General features: G+C 38.0%; 1 protein-coding gene across 1 annotated transcript; it reads right to left on the reverse strand.

Moving 5' to 3' along the window:
* Nucleotides 1-1,167: 1,167 nt before the first annotated feature.
* Nucleotides 1,168-15,157, reverse strand: RIMOC1 (RAB7A interacting MON1-CCZ1 complex subunit 1). The gene is made up of 6 exons (XM_058564161.1): nt 15,036-15,157; nt 11,858-11,964; nt 9,831-9,974; nt 8,907-9,038; nt 7,887-8,001; nt 1,168-1,938 (listed from the first exon to the last, which is right to left on the reverse strand). Exons 1-6 carry the CDS (start codon nt 15,133-15,135, stop codon nt 1,655-1,657), a joined length of 882 nt encoding a protein of 293 aa, XP_058420144.1. The 5' UTR covers nt 15,136-15,157; the 3' UTR covers nt 1,168-1,654.
* Nucleotides 15,158-18,674: the final 3,517 nt, after the last annotated feature.

Below are 18,674 nucleotides of genomic sequence, written 5' to 3' on the forward strand. Positions count from 1 at the left end.
AGATGGGAGAGGAAAGGTGGAGACTGGTCTTCAACAGCAAGCAGCCTACCTCTTTTCCTCTAAAAAAGGGAAAATGAGTAGGGCAAAGCTGGTAAATAGAAGCTGACCTCCTCATGGTCTCAATTTTCTGTAAGACAGGCGCAAGAGCCATATGCTGGAGGAGGGGACAGAGGGCCCAAGGAAAGTGATGAGGAAAGTCAGAGGTCTGGATGAGCCACAGTGGGAAAGGGAGAGGGGCCACAACAGTAACAGACAAGAGGCTTTTTCTGAAGGCTCTTCTGAAGCTGAAGGCGAGATACTTACAGTGATTCCACTTTGAAAGACTGCATGTACCTCACATGGAACTCAGCATCCCAGGAAAGGAGCATGACAGGATGAAATTCAATGTTGAGGGCTTGCAGAATGATCAAGCTGAAGGATAAGGGGAAGACTGATTTGAAGAGACTGGGGACAGCACTTCATAAGGTGCCCCATAAGGCTGGGGCTGGACAGGGAAGGAAGAAAGTCTGAAACGGGCTGATGGTTTAGGAGAAAGGGGAGTAGTCAAGAGGAGGAGGATGTGAAGAAGCTAAACAAATAGTCCAATACAAATAAAGGAGAAAAATCATTAAAACGAGGAAGTGAAAAGCTGGAAAGATGAGAATTGTCATCAGTTACTGAAATTTAAGATTTCAGAAAGAGAAAGTTAGGATGGTGATATTCAAGGTGCGGCCATGGGAATTCCACGTTCCTGGAATGTGATGAAGTCACTGGCGCAGAAGTCAAGGATATATCAGCAAGGTATCAGAGACAGATCATCCCAAGATGACAACAGAAGTTGAGGTAGACAGAAACACTATAAGCAAGACAGCAAGTTAGGCTCTCTGGCCTTTATCACTCACCCCTACTATTAATGACAAAAAATATTAAAATTTCAATACCTATGAAAAGATGTACCCTAAAAACATAGGAGCTAACAGTGGACTAACCTAATTTGGTTTTAGCTTCATTACTCATTTGATAAACCATGCATATTCTTTTAATCAAAATAGGAAAATCATTTTTGAATTTTTATAAAATGCCTAATAGAATAAGAATTTTAAATGTCATTAGTAATACATGGTAAAATAATTAAACAACAATTCTTTTGTGGAGTCTTTCATTATTTAGCTGATTCTGGAAATGAAATCAGAATAGTCACAATTTTTTATTTTGCCAATTTTTATATCCAAAGCATATATCCAAAGCAAATAGATGACTTGATTTTAAATCTTTGAAGCACAGCAAACTTCAAGGTAGGGAGATTAAAAAATAATCTAAAGACAGTTAAAATAGTCAATTTTATGTTATGTATTATTTTACCACAATAAAAAAAAAATCTAACAGAAAAAAATCATTGTAAAGCTAAAGTGAATTCCTCCTTAGTATTAGTTACAGGATATCGGTAATTCAGGCTGAGTTAGAATAACATACATGCCATTTTAGAAATTAAAGAACCGTTTAAGAATATATAATGAAAGATGGTGATGGCACTTGAAAAAGGGTAGCCATGCTGAACATCTTTATGTAGTGTAATATTCTTAAATTCAGTGTCATTATGTCTTCTTTTCTGGAACTTTTCAATTTCATGGGTCTTTTTGTTTGTTTTTCTGTTTGAAAAGGACAGATAAACTTACTAGTTCGTGCAATGCTGAAAGAAGTTTAAAATTTGTTTTGCATTTGTTGTATTCCATTCTTGCTCTTTCAGGGGTCCTTCACACACAGACACATACTTTTTCAAAATTTTTTCTCCTACTTCTCGGAAATCCAAAGGTTCTTCATGTGTAGTGTAGCTTGCTCCAGAAACACCAGCATCCACTTCATGATTTTCCGGCTGTTGACCTGCACAATGCTTCAAGCCCCAGTAACACATTTCTCCACTGTACATCATAGCCAGCAAATGAATGTCACTAAATATTCCTGGGAAAGTCATTTAGGTTGAGAGATTAGAATTTAAAACTTTAAAAAGAAATCCTGATTACTAAAACTCTAATAAATTTCTTTTATGTCATTAAACATTTTTCTTTCTCATTTAACAGTTACACTTAGAATAGTCAAATTATCACTCACTAATACAATTCTCATTTAATTGGCACTTCTATCTCTATTTTACCTGTAAAAGAGGTCCATCTCCTCTCCCTCCAAAAGCCGAGTATTGTCTCTAAAATCCTTTTTAAAGACCCATTTAAGTCAATGTGTTGTTAAGCTTTTTGGGATTCTCTTCAGGACCTCTTTCAGAAGCTAATCTAATCAATGGAACCTCTCCCAGAACATACACCCCAAATTCTGCAAATAATTTTGGAGTACTCAGAGACTCCCTGAATCCCATCCATGAACACAACTTTTATTTTGGGGTGTACTCTAGGATCAATGATACAGTTCCAATCAAGTATCCCACACCTCCTGTATTTCTACAAGTCTACACAAATTATCATGCATAAACATGACCCTGAGAGGCCACGTAATTCTAAACTATCAAAGACGTTACATTATATCCAAGATGCCTTATGTTCCCAGGAAGAAGGAATACACTGCAGGATTTTCATCAAGAGTTGAAAGCAATCTTATCATGGAATAAGGCAATTTTTATATAGTAAAATGTTTATGGCACCCAAAGTATATTAATTTGGTAGAAAGACAAACAGATCTAGAATCAAAAAGATCTGGGGATAAATTGACTTTGGGTAACTCACCAAAGCTATCTGAGCCTCTGTTTGCAAATATGAAAAATGTGTCTATATGTCCTACTTATTTCATGGTGTTTTCTTAAGGAATACATGAATAAAAATGTATAAGTTTTAGAAACCATCAAGTGCTATTAAAATATATGACTTTAATTTCTTAAAGCCACTCGAATACAAATAAATGACTTATTCTAATGTGTGATCAGAAAAGTTTACCTCAGGGGCCGGCCCCATGGCTTAGCGGTTAAGTGGGCGCGCTCTGCTACTGGCAGCCTGGGGTTCCGATCTCAGGCGCGCACTGATGCACCACTTGTTGGGCCATGCTGAGGCAGCGTCCCACATACAGCAACTAGCAGGATGTGCAACTATGACATACAACTATCTACTGGGGCTTTAGGGAAAAGAAGGGAAAAAAAAAAAAAAAGGAGGAGGATTGGCACTAGATATTGGCTCAGGGCCGGACTTCTTTAGCAAAAAAAGGAGGATTGGCATGGATGTTAGCTCAGGGCTGATCTTCCTCACAAAAAAAAAAAAGAAAAAGAAAAGTTTACCTCACAATCTCAGTTGCTCACCTAATATGGCTCATCAGAAATGACTATGATGGTACTAGAGATATAAAAATAGAAGAAAAATTCAACTTTCAAAATTGGTAGTTTTCATTGTCTTAAATCTACTGCAAGCTTTTTATCCCAGAATTTGTCCCTACAGCTATCCCTTCACTTCACTTCAAATTTAGCTTCTAAACAGCAGCAAGGGAAGAGGTGTAGCAGAAGAGCTGACTCATTAAACTGTTATATCACTAAAAGAAAGAATCATTTAAGAGCAGAATCTGAGGCTTGCATTCATGAAAATACGATAGGCAACACAAAATTAAATATGTTTTTCTATGTCTAAAACAACTTTCACTTACTAAGTATAATCATTTCTTTTCACTTTATTTCTTCATAGTTACAAGATTACAAACCTCAGATAAAAAGCTGGATACAGCATTAGATGTTACTCGGAATTGTATTTCATATTATATATGGCATTTTGTTACTGCATTACCCTTTTATTTTTGTGATCCTATACCCTGTCTAGTTAGTCCCAAAAAGAATGGTGGAGAGGAGTAAGGAGACAGAAGCAAAAATGGAGGCAAGGTTGAACTTTTAAGCAGGCTGGAGCTTTGGGAGGAGGAGCTGAAGCATGTCCCACAAAGTGAAGCCACTTGGGAAGGATGAGAAGTGTTCACCTAAGGGAGATCTGGGATCCAATTTATGCCCAACTCTAAGTTAGCCTCATTTTTCATATTAACAAGGAGTGACTGCTGAACAAGGTACACAGATATCCTATGGGAAAGTGTAACTAGAGAGAGAATGAATGGTTATATGCTAAAGAGTGGTTCTCAAACTTCAGCCTGCATTAGAAGTAACCGGACATCCTAAAATGCTGATTGCTGTGGGGCCCCCACCTCCAGAGTCTCAGATTCAAGTATGCAGTTGGGTCTATGAATCTACATTTTTTTTTTTTTTGTTTTTTGGTGAGGAAGATTGGCTCTGAGCTAACATCTGTGCCCATCTTCCTCTATTTCGTATATGGGATGCTGCCACAGCGTGGCTTGATGAGCAGTGCATAGGTCTGCGCCCGGGATCCAAACCTGTGAACCTGGGCTGTTGAAGCGGAGCACATGAACTTTACTAAGCCACCCAGATGGCCCCTATGAATCCACATGTTTAATAAAGCCCTAGGACCTAGGGTGATGCTGCTGGTCCATAGACTCTGCTGAACTACTACGTTAAACTATCAAAGGAAGAGAGAGCAATGTGTAAATTAGGCACCTTGTTCCTCTCTACTCCCTCAAGAACTGACTACTCTGTAGCTATAGTCTTTCTGCAGCTACAAATTTTCCTTGATATTTTTTCTGCTACTGCGCAGCATGGTTTTCAAGTTTGCACTGTGCATATCCTTGATGAACACACATGTGATAGTGGGGGGTTCAGGCAGGGAGAGGCAGCATAAGCCATGAAGTGAGTGAAGGCAGAAATATGACTTTCACAGACAAAAAAAAAAGGTAGTCAGACTGACATCCCCTAGGAGCAGTGATGTCTAAACCTGGCTGCATCATAATACGGGAGCTTATTAAAAATAGATTCCTGGACTCCATATATTGAATCAGAACTTGGAGATAGCACACAGTAACCAGTATTTTTAACAAGCTACCCAGGCAATTAGTGATGCCAGTTCAGAGCTCTTCCTTTAGGGGATCTGAAATCCAGGTTCTGGGTCAAGTAATGAGCCAAAAGGCTGCTGGGAAGGAGGGGTGGGTCCTCAGTGGTATAAAAAGGGCATAAACCAAAGACGTGCAAAATTCAACAGTATTTTGATTTAACCCATTTGACTCCAGGGTTATTCTGACAAGGCTTTTTATAAGGGCCTACAGAAAAATGAGGCTCAGAAATGAGGTGAAGAGGTTTACTGAAAACATTACTTAGTAATTTCTAAAAGCCGAAAATTTAATGGAAGACAGGTAACGTTCAAAGGATAAAATGATTATATTACCATGGAAAAAGAAACAAAAATCATACTAAGTATATACTGTTTTGAGTTTTATCTAAAATTAGGCAAATTATCATTAAGATGTGGCCACAAAGATATTCTGATGATTCATATAGAACTTTTCTAATTAGTATTAAGAATTATTCATAATTATGTTTTATGTTGCCTAACGAAAAACAAAAAAATAATTAGAACCTCTCTGATGGGGTCTCAGAAGTAATTTAACCTATGAAAAGTAGGCTTCCTACTTTCTAAATCTACATCTTGAGAGAGATGAAGTAGGGAGGAGCAAACTGCTTTAGATGAGAGCAAGAAGTCAACACCAAAAGAGGACTGAGCCCTGTGGCAAAACTGTTATGTAGCTGATGTTGTTTTCTTTTTTCCTGGAAAAAAAGAAACCCTATCCATCCCTTTTGATTCCTCTGTTGAAGAAGCAGTGGAAGCTAGAGGACAGTGCAATCAAATTATGATCTAAGAGAAGACACCAGTACCACAAGCATTCTAAAGAAAAAATTCCAGGCCATGAGAGTATCTTACTTTATGACTAGAAATGGGAGAATAAGGGCAATTGGTGACTGGGGCCACTTTCTTTGGTTCTAAATAGACTTTAGTGCCTATCCTTGCTTTTTCTTTTACATCAATCCATGTGGGTGGGTGAGGAGATTTTAGAAATCTTTTCAATGTGGCTAATCAGTTCACTAGTTATCTGTAATAAATACTTCCCACAAATAAAGCAAAACACCTCACATTTGTCAAAACGTCATGCCCACTGAAGGAGCACTTTGTATTCACAATATGATTGTTTAGGACAAGCTATTTGCCTGAACTAACTGAAAGTAACAACTTTTGGAGATCAGTAGACAGTCATATGTTAATGACAAAAATCATGCTTTTTTTTTTTTTTTTTTTTTGTGAGGAAGATCAGCCCTGAGCTAACATCCATGCTAATCCTCCTCTTTTTGCTGAGGAAGACCGGCTCTGAGCTAACATCTATTGCCAATCCTCCTCCTTTTTTCCCCCAAAGCCCCAGTAGATAGTTGTATGTCACAGTTGCATATCCTTCTAGTTGCTGTATGTGGGACGCGGCCTCAGCATGGCTGGAGAAGCGGTGCGTCGGTGCGCGCCCGGGATCCGAACCTGGGCCGCCAGCAGTGCAGCACGTGCACTTAACCCCTAAGCCATGGGGCCAGCCCAATCATGCTGTTTTTTATATGCAATGTTTTTGAATAGAAAGGAAAACTCTACAGAAGCTAACAAAGAAAGAAGAAGAATTAAAATAAACTTACAAAATTAAAATATAAAATTTTCACTAAGAAGTTTTTATCTTTCCCATATTTGATTTTTCCCCATCAAAACTTCAGATTAAGCATAAAAGAAAGTTTACAAATAGTCACTCACCAGCTATTTGACCTTGAATAGGCCATCTGGCTTATCAGGACCTCAGTTCCTCCATTTGTAAAGAGATGGTAAAAATAACTGGTTCTTGCCTTCCATACCACAGTCTAAAACCCAAATGATGCTCTATATCCAGGTCCTAACAATTTTTTTTTTTTGTGAGGAAGATCAGCCCTGTGCTAACATCTGCCAATCCTCCTCTTTTTGCTGAGGAAGACTGGCCCTGGGCTAACATCCATGCCCATCTTCTTCCACTTTACATGGGACGCCGCCACAGCATGGCTTGACAAGCGGTGCGTCGGTACACGCCTGGGATCTGAACCAGTGAACCCTGGGCCGCCGCGCTCGCGCGCACTTAACCGCTTGCGCCACTGGGCCAGCCCCCAGGTCCTAACATTTTTAAGTGCCCAGATGTTTATAACAGAAACTAACAGTTGCCACTAAATAGTCATTCTTTCCTTCTTTCTTAGTAAAGAGACTTAATTTTATTTGGGAAGGCAACCCAAATATCAGGTTCAGGTAAATATCAGTATCAGGTAAAGGGCTATACATCCCAGGTTCCCTTGTAGCTATATGAAGCCATGTGATTAAATTCTGGCCAGTGAAATGTAGGTGGAAGCATTGTAAGAAACTTCTGAGAATATTGCTCCAAACGAACACACTTCACTGAAAGAAACATCCTTTTGCCATTCCTATAGACTGAAGCCACAGTGAGATGGAGCCCCGGGAGCATCTTGAGATACTGAGAATGGAAGCAGTATCATCAACAGGGATGCATGTTGCACAACTCTGGGTGCTGTTTACATGGTATTCTACACAAAGTGCCTCCCTGTGAAGCCGTAGTGCTCCAGTTCTAAAGATTATGGAGGAAACAGGAACCTAATGATGCCATGGAGCCACCATAACCAGCTCTGGACCTTTTTTATGTGCAACAGCAGTAAAATTCTACCTTGTTTAACAGTTACTTCCAGTCTCTGTTACAAGTAGCTGAACCTAGTGCCTGATCGGGGCTATGTGGGGATGCAGAGTACATAAAAGTAACATGATACATAACTCTCCCAAAATTACTAAACAGAGATTAGCAGTATTTTTCTATATGACATAAGAAGATTTTTGAATTTTTTAAAAGCCCTTTTATTATTTTTTGTCTATAATGTGACTTGAAATTTTTTAAGTCAGAGTTAAATCAAATAAATTCCTTAAAATTTTAAAAAGCTTTAAAACACCTAGAAAACTTCAGAGAGATCACATTACCTTCACTCAGTAATTTAGCTGTGTCTAGGTCTTGGAAAGAAACTCCTTCATTTAACTGGATAGGACACCGATAATTTAGCATCTGTAGCAAGTAACTGATTCCATCAACGAGGTACTAAATCAAAGTCAAAACCAAAGAATTGAAAATATTATACGAAGACCTGTAGAAACTTCAAATGCTAATTTTTCCCCGTTCTTTACTCAAGAAAAAATTAGCTAATATATAGATATATCTTATGGCTATTACATTACAATGGTATAAGGACCCATCACCCCAAAACTTTTAAAACTATAACCCTCTAAATGCTCCAATTATTAAAAGAATAAGGAAACAAAAAAAATTAACCAAGAACACACAATTAAATAATATACTTGTCAAAAATGTTATCAGAGGAAGAAAAGGATAAAGATAATAAAAATGTGTTCAATAACAACTTATTAAAAATATGTACTTATCATAATTTAGAAATATTATGATCAAATTTTTACATATGAAAGTGACCTCTCATTTCCAGGCCCACATCAACCATGTGTACAATCAACCCACGTTAGAATCCTTAGTGATACAATACTAAGACAGGGTCTTTGGATTTATTGATTTGGTCAGAAGAGTCAAGACAAATCCAAGGGCCACAATTTTCTAGGAGCAGGGTGATGTCGGTTCTTTAGGAGTGATGTGCTGACAGAGAGGCGCTCACAACCAAGTCTTGTTTTCTTCAGGCCAAAACATATGCTTAGAAATTAATATAGACTGTCTATCTTATATTTTAAAAAATAGAAGTCCAGAACTTAAAAAAAAAAGCATATAGAACTTCCTAGTTTACAAAGGGCTTTCATATAGTACTTTATTTCATCTTCACAATAATTTCAATTCATTTAAGATTACACAGCTAGTAGGTCAAAGACCTGGAATGCACACTCAGACTCTTTGATTCCACTACTCTTAATACTATACCAAAGACAGCTTTTTGAAACCTATAGATGTCAACAATCAAAAATGTATGAGGAATGCCTTTTTACCTTTTTAAGAAAACTAGATTTTCTCGTGAGCCATTCTCTTCTTTTGGTCAGAGAATGACAATACATATAGAGTAGGGCTCCTCGTCTCCAAGAGAGACATTCCACGAGTTCATCCCCAAGCAAGTCGCAGTACTGAAATACAACAAAGACATAGCTAAAAAAGAGAAACTTCATGTCCGTAAAAATCAAAATTAAATTTCAAAATATTGAGCAAAAACACTCCCATTTCACAAAATTCGCCCTTAGCTACTTATACAGGAATGCCTTACTTAGCTGCTTAACACAGGAATGTCTTACTCTGAATCAATTAGAAATACAGAAATCTATTGCTACACGAAAATTAAAATAACTACTCCAATATACAAAGGTTTTCGAAAATAATGTTTAAGTATTTTAGTAGCCAATTCTCCTAATACGTTTGAAATGTACTTCATTATCTGATCAAAAAGACAACTTCAGAAATGTCACTTGAAACAAGAGCATACCTATTTCTACTATTGTTAGAACAAAATAATGAAAAGAAATACACAAAAACAATTTTAATAAATCAAACTTTTACTGTTGTGTCATTTAAAACTTGGGAATATTTGTTTTTATTTGTTTCCACAGTTCGTATCCCCTAGACTTTCAAGAAAACACAGCATCTGCAAAAGTAAGAGAGCAGATATCTGTGTTTAGAAAATGATCAGGCATTGTAATTACAATACAATTCCATCATGCAAATATTCTGAAACACAGTTAGTAAAATATGATACTTTAGTTGTGATGTTGGTCTGAAGTGTTAAACTCTCATATATCCTCCCTTCAATCTTAATTTAAAACACAGATGATGACACATTCAGGAAGAAAAAATACAGATTCTAAAGAGAATTACAGCAAGAATCAGAAGCATTCCACCATAATTCACAGGAGTGCAAAACTTACTTTTGGATGCATATTATTTTCTTTAACTAAAATTTCTGGTTCTGAAAGAAAACTGATTAGTTCTTTTACTTTCTGCGAAGAATCTTCAGGAAAATCTTCATCTACTAGCTTGTTCTCCTCAAAATATGTCATGTCCAAAATAGCCTGAAGTAAAAGAGAAAACAAGTATCTATAAATGATTTAAACTTGAATGAATTAACTCTTACAGTTTAACCTTACATATACAGATGCTTTATGAAACATTTAAATCTTCTAGCATAGTACTCAAATTTGAAAAAGAGGCAAAATGTCTAGCTGTAAGCATAGTCTGAGATGGATTTTAAAGAAAACTTCATAGGTTATTTACTAAAATATTGAATTAATGATAACCTTGCTTCCCTCAAAAAATAAAATGGAGATTTATACCTTAATTGAGATAAGCTAATCATATACAATATAATTATGAAAAATATAAGTAAAATTATTCTTTGCTATTTATATATACTTCCTGAACATTTTCTAAATGCCCACTATATCAAGTTAAGTTCACTACCTCTATTTTTGTATATTGAATCTTCAAAGGATTTATCTGTTTCCCCAAATGCAGAGCCAGCATTTGGGGGGTGTGTATCCTGCCACCCAATAAAGGCAGCACACCACCAACATTATGCAATTCCAACACTAAGTCCCCAGCATTCCTAAATACAAGACGCTCTGTTGAAGCACCTTACAAGTACTCAATCCTTTTTCTTTTTTTAATCTATTGAACCAAGACTAAGGAAACTGAGTTCTAGTATCAGTTCTACCACTAATCACCTAACTAACCAAGTCAATTTTATCTTTTTTCGGAGCCGTTAAGTGCCTTTCCAAGTTCCCAGTTCTGAGGAGAAAACGAATTAACATATGTAATGCACTTAAAACACTACCTAGCACACAGTGCTACTTAAGAGCTAAGTGTTCTTGTGTGGAAGGCCTAAGCCATGAAGGGTGAGATCCTCATCCTATGGAAAATGACCTGCTGATTCAGAATCAGAAGCAGGGTCAAAGGGGAATCTGGGGTCTTTAAATCTATATCTCTGGGTCTTTTGCCTTATTCTTAGAAATAAGTTAAAATACTTAGAGCTTTCCCATGTGAAAGAAATGAGACAAGCAGGGAGCTTTCTGAGAGGAAAGAAAGGCAGGCAAAGTTCTGCCAAATTACAACAGCTCTTTGGAGTTTGTGAGTAGTTGTTATAGGCTCATTCAATCATGACCTTTGAAGGCAGAAACCACCTTTACGTACTTCCCAACAGAAAGCAGAGTGCCAGGCACATAAGTGCTATAAATGTGCACTCAGAAGCTTAACTAAGTTTACTCTACTTTCTATAACCACTCCATCTTTATTATCCCTTAGCAATCAAGCAAGGGCGTATGAAGCACTCCATCAACTATCAAGTGCTATACGAAAGTTAGGTACCAAAATGAAATTGTGTTTCTTAATGTCAACTTGCCTCAGCAGTGTTTGCGAAAACCAAGAAAATAAGTCTTGTCCATACAAAGGCCTGAATTTGAAAGGAAAGTAAAAGAAAAAAGGGGGAACAGAAAAATCTTATGGACTTGCATGATAACAGCAGGGGGAGTCGTTGAGAATCCTAAGGAAAGGTGAATTTCAAGGAAAAAAATATTGGAGCCCTTATAGACCTCCAGTCCCTCTGAATGACCTTCAAGATTTGGAAATTGTATATATTAGTGTTTTTCTTAATTATCTATAAAGGGAAGCAATTCTGTTATCTGCAAGATTTTTTCCTGATTTTTCTTATCAACACATCTAACAAATCTTACTTCTTTGCATACTGCCTCAAAGTTTCAAGTCTATATTTTTTACACATAGTTTTTGAGACAAAATTAAACACTAACTAGAGAATAAGCTGATAAAATAGAGATAAAAAGAGCAAAAACTGATAAAAAATAGAATACGTTGATTTCATTACACCTAAACTTTGGAGTCAACCATCTTAAATAAGCATTCTGTCCCCAAAACATGTCAGAAACCACATCTGTTTCAGCACCTGTGTGTAGAGTTCTAGAAGATTTGATGGATTTGAACATTCTTTATCTTCTCCACAGAGAAGTTTCAATTTTTCTAGAGCTGCAGAGGCCCGAATTAAAAAGTGATCTGTAAGAGATAAAAACATGAAGATTACTTCACATAGTTTCAGTGTTATTTAAACAAAAAAAAAGTTATGAATCTGAAATGATGAAATGAAATTATGTTACGGCATTGGAGAAGCAGCATAGTAGTAATAATATCTTTTGTAAAATATTAAGTATATCATAATGTCTAATCCTACTTAAATTTATCGTAAAACTTATTCTGGAAAGCCAGACTGAAAACTTTCTAGGTTCAGTTGCCATTTCTTAAATGCAATCTGTATTTTCATAATGCTTCTTTTATAAGTTAATGCACTCAAAATGTTTAAATAATAAATTTAAATTTATTGGAATAGTACAAATAATATATATAAATCTACAGAAAGACAGAAAACTTATAATTTCATAAATGTATTCTTCAAAAGAACATGATTGATTAAATCAAATGCCTCATAAAATGTAAGGCTGAGCAATTATAACTTTATCATAATTGTGTTTATGTATGTAAAAAGCTGTTACAATTAAAATTACATAATCAATCTGCACGTTTTATTTTTTCAAAACATAGAAATGGAACAAATTACTAAATTCCTTCAAACCAGGAAGAAACTGAAATACTTCTGATATGCCCTCTAAAAACAACTCCCTCCCTCCCCTCTACATTGTCTAATTTCTTCCCTTTCTCTATGACATATTCCCTTTGCTTCTATGATTTCATTTTCTCTCATGGATTTTGCCTCTCTTACCTTCAAAGTGTCCATACCAAGGACCCTTTGGTCCACCATTCTGCACCCACCTCACACAGTCAAATTTAGATATGCCCACCATCAAGACACTAAAGTCCCTGCGTTTGCCCCTCTGTGCTTCCCTCCTGAAATATATACACTTTCCTCCTCACTTGCCAATGGGCAGAAAAAGTAGCACTTGGTGTGGGCCCATCTGACCCAGCCTCAGCACTTACACAGATAAGCTGTTCAGTGTTGGAACAAAAGCACCACCCGCTTAAGTTATGTCTGATGGCAATCATATAATGACCTTAAGTTTTCCCAGGTGAGGCCTAACCTGTATCCAGACCAGATTGATTGCTTTAAGGTCCACTACTCACCTGAATTGAAAGCTCCTTCTTTAGCACTGCCCTCCCATCTCTCCTCAGCCCAGAAGTATCATCTACACAACCCAGAAAAAAAGATTCTATTGTGAACTGAAATTACATGGTACATGGCACTCCTTATGTGCTTCTTTAGAGACAGCGTTAATTTTTTTTTATTAATTTGCAGGATTATTTTAAATGTAAAGACCTGCACTGAATTCACTAAATCATTACTTAAGGAGTATCTCACCTGAACTCATGACACAATTACGAGGTGGGGGGGGAGGAATAATGGCTCACAGGTTTGAAAATTTTTATAAGGTACAATATTTTTACTAGAACCACTTAGTCAAAGTAACAATTGTCAAGGCAAAAACAAAAGTGATTTTTACATAATCCCTGGAAAAAATCTCTCTCATACCATACTTCCATATAGAAAACATACTGTGCTTATAGAATGAGAAATAAAAGAACAAAAATTGATCAGAAATCAAAAGGAGAGCATTCTTAGATGGAACAGTGTCTGGCTCTGATCTAATTTGAAGAAGACAACAGGAACTATCAATCCCTAAACTCTAATAAAAATATACAGTTGTTACGTTAAAAGACACATTTTCAGTGTTTATTATTTTTGTTGCATGGGGAAAAAATGCCAAGTTCAACTTAAATATATGCAACCAAGTTTCAATTAAGCTTCATAACATAAGAAAATCTTGCTAGTAATACTTATAGCTCACAATGCGGACCACTATCATTTTAATGTTAGTAAATTTTCAGAACTTTAAAGCCTGCTAACAAGAATGTATACCACTTTTATTTCCAGCTCCCATTCTAGACTGATTAAAGAACTCTTCCACGGGAAAATGTGAATGGCATGAATAAAACATTCTTTGATCTCTTTAGACTGGTTCAAATGGAGCTGTAGTGGCATGGAGATCACTGAACAGTTTATTTAGAGGTAACTTAGATACACGTCCAGGGAATCGCTACTACCGTCCATGAACTAACTAACCATGTGAATCCTGGGATTCACTTACCACAAACCAAAAAAGACGTCGGCTTCAGGGTGGTCTGTGGGTTTTGAAGAACATACTCCTAAGAAAAAATAATCCAGCAAATAATCTTCATTGAAACTAGAGCCATTTCATCGTGGACCCTAGTCAATAAATTCACCAACTATTCAATCGTTTGGGAAAATGTTCCACTACTATTTTATTATGAGTCAGATGACAATGACTCAGTCCACAAGAATTTTAAAACCTATCCGTAGTAAAGGCTTAAAACTCAAAAAGAAATAATGTAGAACCTATAGGCAGTTGAAAAGTAATGAAAGAGAATTGAACTTACAATCAAAAATCAAAGTAATTCTCTAAACCAGTTTTTCCTAAGGAAATTGCTTAGACATTTCCAAAAGAAACGTTGATACTGACAGAGCCCTTGTAAGAACTCAGGTGACGTATGTGAAAGAAGCGTCTAAATTATACCAATGTAAAGCTCTTCTGTAGAATACTGTTTACAGTTGAGTTTAGAATCCAAAACACAGACGGACACTTACAACTCAGCAATGAAAAAGTGGCACTGTTATACCCGCCTAGCTATGTTTACTGCATGCAAAACAACCATTACTTATTTCCGTACTATCATTCAGCTTTAACCACTCATTTAAACTTTTGTGTGTACTTTAATCCAGATTTTGCCCTCTTCCCAATCGCTACCGAGACAGTTAAAGGCAAGCGGCACTGATTTGTCTGAGATGTCTCAAGCCGTTTTTCTGGGTTATGCAAAATATGGTTTCCACGCATACGCCTTGGCTAAAGCCAAAGTGAGTTCTTGCGGGTGGACAATCGACGCGCAGCGGAGAGTGAGAAGGCAACACCTTAGGTCACTCAGGCCTGGGATCCACACGGACGCAGGCCGCAGCCTTCAGGCCCTACGGCCCTCGAGAGCCAGCTCTGAACCACCGTCCGCCCGCCCGCCCGCCCGCTCCCTCTTCTCCGCTCCCTCACCATCTTCGCCGGCGGCTTCGCTAAGTTGCTGAATATGGGCTTGAGCCAGGTCCCCGAGCTCCTCCACTCGCCTCACCACACTGGAGGCCGCGGCCGCCATGGCCACAACCGGCGGGCGCGCCCCAGCCACGTGACAGCACCCCCCCCGCGGTCACCTGATCCCCCGGCACGGGCGGGGCGTGGGGGCGGAGCTCTCCTGGTTAGTGGGAGGAGACCCCAGCTCCGGAAGAGGGTCGACCCAGGGCCGCAAAGGTTCTTCCGGGTTATTTTCTTCCGCTCGCGCTTCCTCTCGCTCCCATAATCCAGAGCAGCAAGGGGACTTTAGGCGCGGGGGTGACGCCAGGGCACGCCTCTCTCCCGCCCCTTCCCCTAAACCAATCGGGAGCCGTCCATGCCTCCACGCTGATCCAATGGGAAGCCAGCTCTCTCGGTCGGGCGCTGAGGGGAAAAGGGCGTGGCAACAGGTGGCTGGAGGGCGGCTGCCTGGCAACGCCGCTCCTGCGTCTCTATCACGCGCTGCAGCTGCAGTCAGTAGAGCATCCAGGAAGGTCTGGAAATAGGACTGTCCAGTTTTGGCTTTGTAGCGAGGAGGTTGCCTAAAATAAAATGATTATAATCTCCTGGTCAGAAATGGAAAGCTTGACGGCCCCCTTGTAGCACATCCAAGTCTTCCAGAGGTTATTGTGCAGACGTCTGGGTGGGGAGCTCTAGTGGGAGTTCCCAGTCTACGTGGTTGAGTGTCGCTTTTTTTAAATCTTAATTTTAGCAGGTGGGTTTATTTTATTTCAGATCTGCTTTGGGTAGCTCACAGTTAACGTACTTCAAACGTCTCACATCCAATAGTACCCAAATTTTGCATTTACCAAAATTTCTATTGCCATACACCTCAAGACTCTCCCTTAAAGCGCTCACTGTGTGTGAGTTCATCCTCTCAACTCTGTTTCAAAGCACTTAGTCAACGAGTCTAACTTCCATTTTGCATTCTCTATTTTCTTCCCTCTGGTCAAACAAATTTTTTTTTTTAATTTTTTGTTTATTGCAGTAACATTGGTTTATAACCTTGTAAAAATTTCAGGTGTACATCATTATACTTCTATTTCTGCATAGATTACATCATGTTCACCACCAAAATACTAATTACAACCCCTCACCACACACATGTACCGAATTATCCCTTTCACCCTCCTCCCTCCCCCTTTCCCCTCTGGTAACCACCAATCCAATCTCTGTCCCTGTCTGTTTATTGTTGTTATTATCTACTACATAATGAAGGAAATCATATGGTATTTGACCTTCTCCCTCTGACTTATTTCACTTTGCATTATACCCTCAATGTCCATCCATGTTGTCACAAATGGCTGGATTTCATCGTTTCTTATGGCTGAGTAGTATTCCATTGTGTATATATACCACATCTTCTTTATCCATTCGTCCCTTGATGGGCACTTAGGTTGCTTCCAAGTCTTGGCTATTGTGAATAACGCTGCAATGAACACAGGGGTGCATGTATCTTTACACATTGGTGTTTTCAAGTTCTTTGGATAAACACCCAGCAGTGGAATAGCTGGATCATATGGTAGTTCTATCCTCGATTTTTTGAGGAATCTCCATACTGTTTTCCATAGTGGCTGCACCAGTTTGCACTCCCACCAGCAGTGTATGAGAGTTCCCTTCTCTCCACATCCTCTCCAACATACGTTGTTTCCTGTCTTGTTAATTACAGCCATTCTGACGGGCGTGAGGTGATATCTCATTGTAGTTTTGATTTGCATTTCCCTGATAGTTAATGATTTTGAACATCTTTACATGTGTCTGTTGGCCATCTGTATGTCTTCTTTGGAGAAATGTCTGTTCAGGTGTTTTGCCCATTTTTTGATTGGGTTGTTAGTTTTTTTGTTGTTGATTGCATGGGTTCTTTATATATTTTGGAGATTAAGCCCTTATCAGATGTATGGTTTGCAAATATCTTCTCCCAATTGTTAGGTTGTCTTTTCGTTTTGTTGATGGTTTCCTTTGCTGTGCAGAAGCTTTTTAGTTTGATGTAGTCCCATTTGTTTATTTTTTCTATTGTTTCTCTTGCCCAGTCAGACATGGTGTTTGAAAAGATGTTGCTAAGACCGATGTTGAAGAGCGTACTGCCTATGTTTTCTTCTAGAAGTTTCACAGTTTCAGGTCTTACAGTCAAGTCTTTAATCCATTTGGAGTTAATTTTTGTGTATGGTGTAAGGTAAGGGTCTACTTTCAATTTTTTGCATGTGGCTGTCCAGTTTTCCCAACACCATTTGTTGAAGAGACTTTCTTTTCCCCATTGTATGTTCTTGGCTCCTTTGTCAAAGATTAGCTGTCCATAGATGTGTGGGTTTATTTCTGGGCTTTCAATTCTATTCCATTGATCTGTGTGTCTGTTTTTGTGCCAGTACCATGCTGTTTTGGTTACTATAGCTTTGTAGTATATTTTGAAATCAGGGAGTGTGATACCTCAAGCTTTGTTCTTTTTTCTCAGGATTCCTGGTCAAACAAATCTTTAATTCGGTTTTTTTGTTCTTCAATTTGACCGTCTACATCTTGAATAATCTCCATCCTATCTTACATCTTTTGGAAGGTGATTTTTTATTTAATAGGAAATACTGAAAATAGGGAAACTGTGTGTTGTGATTTATAAGTGATTGACCACAATGGTTTTGTAACACTAGTTCCTTCCTCCTTCAATTGACACTAAACAGGGGACCGGAATCACGTATTAATTCTGTGTCCTCAGTGCCTCCTACAGTGCCTGGCTCATAATAAGTACTCAGAAAATGTTTATTAATTAAACAGAACTCCATATTATCTTGTCAATATATTACTCTCCAATCAGGAAGCTGAAGGCCAGGAAGGTTGCATTATACAGTCAATGGGGGCTAAAGAACTGAAACTCTAATAAGCATTTGACACCTCAAAATGCCAAACTTCAATGAGTGTATATTTTAAATAATATCTGCAATTCCAATGATTCGCTAAACAACCACGAGATTCATTACTCTGAGACTAGATTTGGAATTTGTCAAACACAGAACAGGCATGTGTTTTAGATGGATATCTAGTAATTTTTAGAAAATAGAGGGTTTCTCTTTTAAAAGCTAGAATATATTGTATTCTGGATTTGATTAGATGGGAACCTACTGTTAGCAATGAACAAAAAATGAAACTGGAAAAGTTGGCAGGGACACATTAGGGGGCCCTTGGGATGCCACAAGGAGTTTGGACTCCTTAGACTACAGACAATGGAGAGGCCCAGAATGGTTTTCAGCAGGGTAATGACATGGTTAGATTTCTGATACATATACTGATGGTGAAGAGGATGGACTTGGGAGATTTAAGTCTGGAGAGAGGAAGACCAGTTTGGAGGCTGTTACAGTAATCCAGGAGACAGAGTGATGACTTAAACAAGGGTATTAGTATGGGTGAGGAAGGGAGGCCGGCTTGATAAGATAAACATTTAAAAGATAAACATTTAATTAAACATTAAAATCAGCAACAATTGGTCATTCATTAACTTAGCACAAAGTTAAAGCCCAAGAGCATTACTCTGTGCCTGTTAATAAGAAAAATCCGTCATTTAATTTCTAAATACTTTATTGAAGTAAAAGTTCTCCCTAT

The sequence above is a fragment of the Diceros bicornis genome, chromosome 20, assembly GCF_020826845.1.
Source record: "Diceros bicornis minor isolate mBicDic1 chromosome 20, mDicBic1.mat.cur, whole genome shotgun sequence".
Taxonomy (NCBI): Eukaryota; Metazoa; Chordata; class Mammalia; order Perissodactyla; family Rhinocerotidae; genus Diceros; species Diceros bicornis.

Excerpts from the sequence above, each read along its gene's own strand:
- RIMOC1 (XM_058564161.1), bottom strand. The coding sequence starts at position 15,135 with ATGGCGGCCGCGGCCTCCAGTGTGGTGAGGCGAGTGGAGGAGCTCGGG. Across the intron at positions 11,965-15,035 it reads CGAAGCCGCCGGCGAAGATG|ATCACTTTTTAATTCGGGCC; the intron begins GTGAGGGAGCGG and ends TATCTCTTACAG. Across the intron at positions 1,939-7,886 it reads AGCTAAATTACTGAGTGAAG|GAATATTTAGTGACATTCAT; the intron begins GTAATGTGATCT and ends TGACTTTCCCAG.